Source organism: Drosophila sechellia, chromosome 2L, assembly GCF_004382195.2.
Source record: "Drosophila sechellia strain sech25 chromosome 2L, ASM438219v1, whole genome shotgun sequence".
Lineage (NCBI taxonomy): Eukaryota > Metazoa > Arthropoda > Insecta > Diptera > Drosophilidae > Drosophila > Drosophila sechellia.
In genome coordinates, this window is record NC_045949.1 from 516,449 (window position 1) to 526,576 (window position 10,128).

General features: G+C 46.6%; 2 protein-coding genes across 2 annotated transcripts; one reads left to right on the forward strand and one right to left on the reverse strand.

Annotated features, from left to right (window-relative positions):
• The first annotated feature begins 2 nt into the window (after positions 1-2).
• LOC6617260 (mediator of RNA polymerase II transcription subunit 15) lies at positions 3-3,140 on the forward strand. Its single transcript, XM_032718192.1, has 7 exons — positions 3-148; positions 206-977; positions 1,037-1,739; positions 2,001-2,143; positions 2,198-2,816; positions 2,882-2,981; positions 3,040-3,140. The coding sequence occupies exons 1-5, from the start codon at positions 96-98 to the stop codon at positions 2,765-2,767; spliced, it is 2,241 nt and encodes a 746-aa protein (XP_032574083.1). The 5' UTR covers positions 3-95; the 3' UTR covers positions 2,768-2,816; positions 2,882-2,981; positions 3,040-3,140.
• Positions 3,141-3,420: 280 nt separating this feature from the next.
• Positions 3,421-6,655, reverse strand: LOC6617261 (Krueppel-like factor 11). Its single transcript, XM_002041552.2, has 2 exons — positions 6,383-6,655; positions 3,421-5,175 (listed from the first exon to the last, which is right to left on the reverse strand). The coding sequence occupies exons 1-2, from the start codon at positions 6,449-6,451 to the stop codon at positions 3,958-3,960; spliced, it is 1,287 nt and encodes a 428-aa protein (XP_002041588.1). The 5' UTR covers positions 6,452-6,655; the 3' UTR covers positions 3,421-3,957.
• Positions 6,656-10,128: the final 3,473 nt, after the last annotated feature.

The following is a 10,128-nucleotide window of genomic DNA, read 5'->3' on the forward strand; positions in this document are numbered from 1 at the left end:
GGTCACACTCTGCTCGGAGAAGAAGAATGCATTTGTGTGGAAATCGAGATTAAGTTAATTTAAGTGTCACAAAATTCGTTTCACTGTTTACCAATATGACCGAGGACTGGCAGAGTCAAAAGTTTCGTCAGAATGTCATCTCCAAAATGTAATTTCGAAAGATTTCTGCGATTTCCATGTTGAAAATTCCATTTTTTTTTTGCAGCCACGACTTGTTGCCACCGAATGCGCAGGACCAGACTAAAAATGCCGGCGTTATGGAGAACCACATATTTCGAAAGTCGCGTACCAAGGACGAGTATTTAGGTCTGGTAGCCAAGCTCTTTATGCATTACAAAGACATGTCACGAAAGTCCCAGCAACAGCAGCAGCAGCAACAACAGCAGGGTGGCCCGCCCCCAAATGCTGAAATGGGCGGGGGGCAGAATATGATGCAAGATCCACTGAACGCACTTCAGAATCTTGCCAGTCAAGGAAATCGCAATCCCCAGATGATGCCCATGGGCGTCGGAGGAGGAGCGCCAGTGCCCGGTGGCCCCGGAACTGCCTCTAACTTGCTACAATCCCTGAATCAGCAGCGCCCTGGACAGCAGCAAATGCAGCCCATGCCCAATATCCGTGGCCAAATGCCCATGGGTGCCGGAGGAGCTGGTGCCCAGCAGATGATGCAGGTTCAACAGATGCAGCAAGGTGGGAATGCCCCCGGAGTGATGAACGTAATGGGCGCCGGCGGCGGCCAAAATCAGGGCCAGATTGTCGGAAATCCCGGCCAGCAGATGGGCGTGGGCGTTGGCATGCCCAACCAAATGGTAGGACCGGGACCGAACAGCGGACCCGCCGTCGGCGGAGCTGGCGGAGCAAATGCTGCTCCAGGAGCAGGCGGACCCGGGCCAAATCAGATCCAGGGCGGACCAATGAACGTAAATGCAATGCAACAGATGCCTCCCATGCAGCAGATTCAACAGAACCAATTGGGGGCAAGTACTATCATTGCTGACTATGATAAATTAATTATATCCATCGTTCCTTTCTTTAGATGGGCATGAATCCCATGATGCGGATGGGCCAAGGCAACGGAATGGGCGGACCTCAAGGAATGCCCGGCCAGGGTATGCAGGGAATGCCGCAGGGACCACACAATGTAGTTGGCGGACCTGCGGGTCAGCAACAAGTGGGTGGAGCAGGCCTGCCGCCCAACGCTGTGCAACAGGGAGGAATGAACTCGATGGGCGGTATGGGTGTGAACATGCCACCGAATTTGCAGCAAAAGCCAAATATGCCCATGAGCCAGGCGGGTCAGATGTTTCCCGGTAATCGAGGAGGTGTGGGAGTGGGTGGCCAGCAGCCGGGACAGCCCTTCATGCGATCCAGTCCCTCTCCAGCAGATGCTCAGCAATTGCAGCAACAGGCGCAGCTTCAGCAAATGCAGCAACAGCTGGTGGTGGGCAATCAGACGCCAACACAGCAACCTCCGACTCCTCAGATGCCCACGCCCAATATGATTCCTAGTCCGGCACTGGTTCCCCAGTCCAGTCCGCAGATGATGCAGATGCAGAATTCGCAGCGCAATATTCGCCAGCAGTCTCCAAGTGCCTCGATCAACACTCCTGGCCAGGTTACTGGTAACAGTCCATTTAATCCCCAGGAGGAGGCATTGTACCGCGAGAAATACAAGCAGCTGACCAAGTACATTGATCCTCTGAAGCGGATGCTTGCCAAGATCAGTAACGACGGAACCAGTAAGTAGTTGATAACCTCACGTTTCGTTTTTTGCGCATCGTTTCTGCCTACTAATAAAAAAAGATAAGAATTAACAATTTAACTGGGTAACTAGTTAGCCATTATTATTATTTTTATTTCTTTTGAAAATCAAAAGTGGCTTAAACGTGAAAATTGCGAAAATTTATAAATTTCCTAGTAGTATTTTATATTTTCTATAGTATTTATTCTCGAAGTACATATATGTGTATCGTAAAATTAATACTATTGTTTTTTAATAGATGTGGAGAAGATGACAAAGATGAGTAAGTTGTTGGAGATTCTCTGCAATCCCACACAGCGCGTGCCGCTTGAGACTCTACTGAAGTGTGAAAAAGCGCTTGAGAAGATGGATCTCATCTCCTATTCCGGCCAGCAGTTTGGTGTAAGTATATCTACCTTCAATAGGCAATTTTATTATATTCTTCGTTGTACTTAGAAATCCTCGAATCCTTTGCTGGAGGTTATAAATACAACGCTGCAAAGTCCTGTAGCAAATCACACACTGTATCGTACATTCCGACCCACTTTGGAGCTGCTCTTTGGTACGGATATAACAGCTCCAGTGCCCGCGAAGCGACCTCGGGTAGAGGAAAAGTCTACGTCTTTTGAGCAGGAAGTGCCGCATGTGCTTCAAGGCGAAATTGCTAGGCTCGATACCAAGTTTAAAGTGAAATTGGACACCACGTCACAGATAAACAACAAGACCATTCGCTTGATTTGTTGCCTGGATGACAAACGATTGCCCAGTGTTCCGCCAGTAAGTGTGAGTGTGCCGGAGGAATATCCGTGGCAGGCTCCGGACTGCTCCTTGGCGGAACAGGAGTATTCAGCCACCCCTTTCCTGCAGACTGTGCAACAAGCTCTCATCGCACGCATCTCGAAGTTGCCCAAGAACTACTCGCTCTCACATTTGTTGGACACCTGGGAGATGGCCGTGCGACAGGCGTGTTCTCCCCAATCGAAACCCAGAGCAGTCTGTGAACTTTCCACTTTGCTGGGAGTTTAGCCCAACTATTTGGTTAAATTCAACTAAAAATCTAAATGTTAAGCTAAAAGTGCGTAAGATCAGAGAGCTTATTACTTATTTATTTTAAAACTCTAATTTATGTTTTTATTTTAGATATATTTGTATATTTGTTGGAAGTTTTACCTAACTATCCGGCCTAATCAACTATAAACATTTATTCTATTTACTCTTAGCAAAAAGTGTGGGAACTTTAGTAAGTTTATATCTTGTTTACTTTTAAATCCATTTTCAAACTTTTAATTTCATTTTAGATGCCCAAAATGTGCCCCTCTGTTTTGGGTAAATACATTTTAACATATAAGACCAATGGCTTTTATAGCTAAAATAAAATAAAACCAATTATTTCAAAGAATATTGAGCTGAAGCGCTTTGAAACATCCTTTTCTATACACACCACACACTCATCCACTCATCAAGCAAAAAACATTACACACTCAAGATTTATTTCAATACCAAATTGGGGCTACATACATTGCAAATTGTATCATTCGGATGAGATTTTTAAAAAGGTAAGCGTAAACTATATGAAATGGGGCTTGTAGTTATTATAATTTTAAAAAAATTACCTGTGATTTGATAGATGTCTGCCCAATTACGTTTCCCTCCCAATTCATACAATCACTTTAGTTTTCTTTGGAAAATATGTATATTTTCATTTGTTGAGATTGGAATCATGTGATGATCCATTATTCTATTTGTTTTCATTTTCTTTTTTCATTTAGCAATAAATACAATTGTGTGTGTTTTAGCTTAAGAGAATTACACCGACAACTATGGTACAATAGAAAAGAGTTAAGAAAACTTAAATATCACAGATGTTGGACGCCGAATGCGTCTCTTTATAATATGTACAAACACTAGGGATATTCAGAATATTAATCTGAAGAAGATCGCGTAGATAAGAAGTGTGCTGTGTGCTCCTGGAAAGAAGTGGCATCTATCCGATTAGGGTATTGCGTATTGAATTTGAAGTTGATATATGCACAAAACGGTGACAAGATCTAGCTCCTAACTAAGCTTAAGTCTACACCAGCTACATGGGAGGGTGAAGGCATTTCGAATTTGACTCAGATGTAAATTTGTTTTGCAATTTGGTGGGAATTTATCTCTGTTTAGCTGGCGATACTGTGGGGCTGAGATTGGTTCTGGTGCTGCTCGCATTGCTCTTCTCATCGCTGCACTTGAAGCAGGGTTCCGCCGAAGGTGAAACTGCTGGCCTGCTGCTGTAGCCTCAGCAGATCTTGGGCGCTGTAGACTTGCAAGCTGGCGGAGGTGATGGGCGAGGAACGAGCGCTGGAGCCCGCCGGTGCTATCGCTCGCAAATGGAGCGAGGCATCGCAGAGGGAAGCCGCTACCGAGACTGAAGTGTTGTTGTTGATCAGGGAGACATGTCGGTTCACTCCGTTCGCCTTGTCCTTGTTGTGCCGTTTGACGTGCTTCGACAGGTGATCGCTTCTCATGAATTTCTTCTGGCAGACGCTGCACTGGAACTTCTTTTCGCCGGTGTGAGTCCGTTTGTGTCGGGACAACTCATCGGAACGGGAGAATCGTTTGTCACAGTTCTCCCACTTGCAGATAAAGGGTCGCTCGCCGGTGTGAACCCTCTGGTGGGCCTTCAGATGACTGCTTTTGAAGTAATTCTTGCCGCAATCGGGAAAACTGCACTCGTAGATGCGACTTCTGGTGGCAGCCGCCTGAGCGGCCGTAATTCTGGTTGTTAGTTTCTCCTCGGACATTGTAGGCGTTTTGGGTATGGGTGTGGGGCTCTGTTGGGCGGCCACTGTGCTGAGCAGGATAAGTTGGCTGGCAGACGAAGCTACTGGGCTAACATAAATCGGTGTCAGAATAGGTTTGATTTCCTCCTCCTTTATGCATTCCGCTGGAGCAGGTGGCGCTACAAGCTTCGCAACTGGTGTCTCGGGTGTTTGAACTGGGGGTAGTGCCACTTCTGCAGCACGCTTTCTGTTCATTTTGAACTTGAGATTGCGCCACACATTGGCCTCTGGATAGTCGTCCTCAACAGTGGGTGGTACAGAACTTGTACTTGTGTTTGTGTTGGAAGAGGAACTGCAGCAGGAGGTGGAACTAGATGAGTTCTCGTCTTGGCTACTAGAAGAGACAGCGCCAGAACTGTTGACCCGCATGATGACGCTAACTCTTTCCGCTTTGTGATCATAGTCCAGCTTCTGATCCGGCGGCGGTGTCATGCTCATAGCAGGCTGTTCCAAACGGGGTTTCTTGTTGGGAACCGCTATTTCGGGAGCCTCGTCTTCCGTGTCCGAGGGATTGGGTGTAATAATCCCTCCATTTTTCTGACTCTTTTGGGCCACCAGCTTGAGCTTGGCCTTCAGAAGGTTCTCATTCACCTGTTGCTCGTCCTTGGCGACCTGGAAAAGGTAGAAAACAAGTTCAGGGTTAGTCAGAGTTCGTTAACATTGTCGAGTTCAGGTTCTGAGGAGTGCATTCACATTCACATTCCCATTCACTTTTCGCTGACCAGCATTGACCCACAATAACTTTTCCTCGCAATTCGCTAATTACGCCGGCGGCTGACAAGGCCGTTCACCGTTAACCTTCACACACCCTGCAACATCCCGCCCAACCCCCAGGTTCAATACTCTTTCGAAAGGCCAAGGGGGCATTGATTTTGGGGGTTTTTGAACTCTTTTAAAAACCGTTTGAGTTGACAGAATATTACTCATTAACATATGGAAGCAACATATGTGCTTTAAATTATAAACGTATGTAATTGTAAATGTAAATGTGTTCCTGACAGAAACATAAAATTTCTTAAAATTTTAAAAACAGTTCTTAATGTCGACTTTTCAAATTCCACTACTTAGTTTTTAAGGATGAAGACCTGAGCAACTGTTGCGTTTTTGACGCATATTCTAGAACCTATTGATGTGGCCTATAACATTTAAAAATTGCGCCTGAAAGCATGCAAGAAAAATGCAGCCACACCACCAATATTATTATGACGTGCCTCAGATGGGTGATTTTATGGGGAAGGCGAATGCGAGGGGTGTATTATGACTCGTGCGAAGACGTCGAAATCTTTTTATGGGCACGGCTCGTTGCGCTCTAATGTGCGACAGTGTTTGTTTGTTCCTTTCTTGGCCAGATAAAAAACGAGCCAGAAATGTGACATGGTTTTATGGGTTGGGGCTTGGCCTGTTTGCCTAGCTTTTGGCTAGGCCCTCTCTTTCCTCTCACTCCACACTCCAACACTCACACTCCACCGCTCGCCCACAGTTGCCAATTGGCAACTCACCTTCTCTCTCTTGCTTTTCTGTTGTATTTTCCTAGTGGTGCCAAGTCCAATGTTCATCTGCGGCCTCTCGCTCGCACTCACACATCACTCGCTGTGCATGCGGTGTTCACGTGAAAACGTGCTGGCTGCGTGATCGCATGGCTGTGTGCGAGTGCGAGCGGGACGGGGCACTTTGTTTTTAGAAACGCGGCAAGTGGAAGCGAGAGCGAGCTAAGTACGATTCCGTTTGATTTTCCGCTGCCTTGAATGCACTATCCCCACTCAATAAGCACTAATTACACTAGTGCACACTGCATATATCCACTTTGTAGGTCACTTACGTTTTCCAACTTGTTTTCCCTCAGAGGGGGCGTTGCGGGTGGTGAAGGTAGCAAGGTATCCATGTCCATTGCACTTTCAAATTTCAGTTGCACTCTCTTTTCTTATTAAAGAGTCTGTGTTTGTTTGTTTGTTTTGCTCCGGGGCTTATCACTTGGTTTAATCTCAGTTTGTGTGGATTTTTGCACTTTAGTTAACTTTGCACTGGCGCTCTCGAGTGCCGATTGCCGTTTTGGAGCGAAGGCGAACCGTTGCGTTCAGAATTCAAGAGACGAATGAAAAAGGCAAAGCCATTCAGCTCCCAGCAGAGCTGTCGCCGCCGACGCCGCTGCCGGCAGAGGCTGTGCAAGTGTGAGTGAGTGGAGCAGCCGACGACGTAATCACTTGGAAACGGGCAAGTGTGTGTGAGCGGGCCATCGTCATCGGCAATGGAGCAACCAGTGCAATGTAACCCGGACGAACATCAGCCAGCAACGTGGGCAGCACCTCCTCGGGCTCCTCTCTCTCGGGCGCAAAAAAGAAAAAGGTCAGGTCTCCTGCTCACTCACCTCTCAGCAGCCCACGTGCACCGAACGAAATAGCCCGTAAAGAATGAAATCTCTGTAAACTCAATTTTAAACTGCGATGTTGGTTGGCAATAAGTTAAAAGAGATTCAATGAACCCAATTCGTTTTTGGAAAATTCTCCAAAAGTGTATGACTTTTTACATGTTGCTATCTTTGCCCAGAAGACCCAAAAAATCACCAAAGTGATTACTTTCTATGCAGGACACAGACACACAGCCAGTAGGAGAGAGGCCCGCAGAGCACGTAATCAACGCATGGACGTCATCAGCTGTTCACTGCGGTGTCTTGTGTTTGGTGCGAGAGAGAACGGGGCAGCAGAGGAGGAGCTGGGGAGGGTATGGGGCTCCATGGGCTGTCTATTCATGGGCTGTGCATGCCCCAGCCGCGTGCACAGCGCACACCAACCGACACACTCACAGACACACCCCAAAGCCGTGACTGAGTAGCTGACGTAGTTGTTGCCACGGAAGTCTGTGAATAATAGGCTGAAAAAGATACTTTAAAACTGGCTCAAAACCTGGCAGACGCCCCTCAAGCTGAAATCTAAGACCTGGCCGCATATATTTGCATTTACTTTGGAAGTCTGACTTTAAGCAGACGGGGATTTCATTAATAAACGAAAGGCATAGTGCGATAGCAGGAGAGTGTGGGAGCTCAACAGTTGACGGAGAGCACTGCCAGGCCCGAGAAACGGGAAGATAACAAAGATGAGTCACGAAAAGCTGGCATTTCAAGATTCCCTTATTCACCAGTGGGCATGTAACTCAATTAAGTCGTCAATTGATTACATTCATTTCGTTTGAAAACCCTCCTAGGACACGGGTAAATTCCACCTGGCAATGCTCGCATTTCGCCTGTAACAGTTTTCAAAGCAAAAAGGGGCTCGTGCACAGAGCACACACGCCAAAGAGCGAGCGCCAGAAACAGCTGTGGTTATTGGCGCTCTCTTGCGCAACAACAACGAATAACTAGCACGCCATACCCCACACCAGACTTGTGGGGCGACTGTTCACGCCGTGTAGGGTATTCAGGGGTAGAATGGGAGGAGCTAGATTAGATGCAAATCTCTGAGAAGTTTTAGTTTAATTTTTCTTCACATTCCCTTCCATAAATTCTATATTTGGCATTAGTAAATTTATGTCCTACTCCATCCAACTCCTGCTGCTATATCGCCGCTTTTAGAGGGTATGCCCAAGTGGACCCCTCGGAAAATAACCTTCTTACTGGCTAAACAGCTCGCCTGCGTGTTTTGTGGTGTGCGTGAGTGTCTGTGTGGGTCCGTCTGGTATCACGCGTTGACCTCATGATGTTCACGTGAACATTTGTTGATACTTTGCCTGAGCGGACGAGTGAGTGAGTGCGAGTGAGACGAGGCGAAAATGCCAGCAGTCTGTGGCGTGCCTATCTGTGCGCTTGTGTGCGTGTGGGGGTTTGCAGTACTTGCGTTTTTGTTTTTGTCTTTGCTTCGTGTTTGTTATTGGAATCGGAATTCGTGTGTAAATTTTGCGCGGAACTTGAAGCGATGGCCTCCACTCTCTCGCGAATGTGGGCGTGTAAATGGGCCGATATACCGTTAACGCTCCCCTCTCAATTGCGCCCCACCTCCCGCATTTTGAATGCAAACTGCGGCGCAGTTGAGGCCCCCCACCGGCCAGCTCCTCCACTCCTCGCAAATCCATCAAGCGGGAATTCATGTGCATTGCGGAGGCTGAACACAATCAGCGGCCGCAGGTTAGATCTAAAAATAGACGTATATCTTGGCTCCCCGGCGGGTTCAAGTTCAGTTCCCTTGACTTGCATTCGCCCACGGAGCTCCCACGCCCACCCACTCAATCTGGGATGGCGAAATCCGGACTCGCAGAACTCACGTGTGCCCACGCACATTCTCGGAAACTCACGTAGGCCGCTGACTACTGGAAAAAACTGAGTGTCACTGCTATAGAATTGCACAATAGAATTGCTGTATTACATATATTTTTTTAGTTTGTTTAATTCATTGCTTTTTTCTTAATAATATACTATACTATACTGAAAACTAAAAATAACTCTTTGATTTAGATTTCGAAACTTGTTCTTATAACACAAAAGCAAGCAAAATACCTTTTTGTTCGGTGTGCCAAAGGCCGACTTAGATATACAATGTACATATAACTCTTCGTATTTCGCACAGCGAGTTTGCGCACTGACGGAACTCTCTTCTGGCATCTGGCATTACGTAGCAGACTCGTTGGCTCGGTGACGTCACACCCACGCTGGCTCTTTGCTCCTGTTGCGCGCCAAAGGTCACAGCATAATAAGCGTGACGTTGGCGTGAGCTTCTGCCGGGTTCAAGGCCTCCTACGCTCCTTATTTCTTATTAACGAGGAGAGCAGACAACTTTCCGTCGGGGGAGTTGGTCGAAATGTCAATCACAGGACCCTGACGTCAGAGAGCCGCGAAAAAGAACCCTGCTTATTGATGTTATTCATATATCCATTCAATCATGTACTCAACGAGTGGCACACAGTCTGACCAAAAGTCATGAGGAACTGGTCTATAATTCGGCACGGCAACAACGGCAACAACGTCAAACGCGTCAAATGCGACGCCCATTTTCCTAGTTTCCCTCGATCCCCATTCACAAACATTTGCCACACAGTTTCTGTTTGTTGGCCTCTGCTTGCACGCGGGCGTGGACGACGCTCCAACATCGTCCGAAAAAAGCGCCAAGATCGTCGAAACTCTCCATGACGTCATGAGCCCAACTCGTGACTCCAAGTGCAGACTTCGTTAGCTTCTTGGTTTCATATTTTCATATTGCTTACCCGCCTTTGTCAGAAGGCGAAAGAATCAGAAATTTCCACTTAGCATATATGTAAGCATGTTTACAAACAAGAAGATTTTCCCCAATTGAACAGATTATGGGGGGTTCTTCGAATTGGTCCAACTAGTTCCGTGGAAACATACTAACCAATGGAATGGGAATTTCCGCTTGTATTGTAATTGTCAAGTCTACAATATTTAAAGAAAGTATATTGTAGTTTCTCATTTCTTTCTCATATTTCACCATGACGCGCAACCTTCTTATTGGTCTGCAATGTGGGGATCTTGGGTAATAATATACATATGCCAAATATCAAAATATTTATCTTTGTTATAAAGACTCACATGACTAACTCGAGACTCAAATCTAAATTGAGACT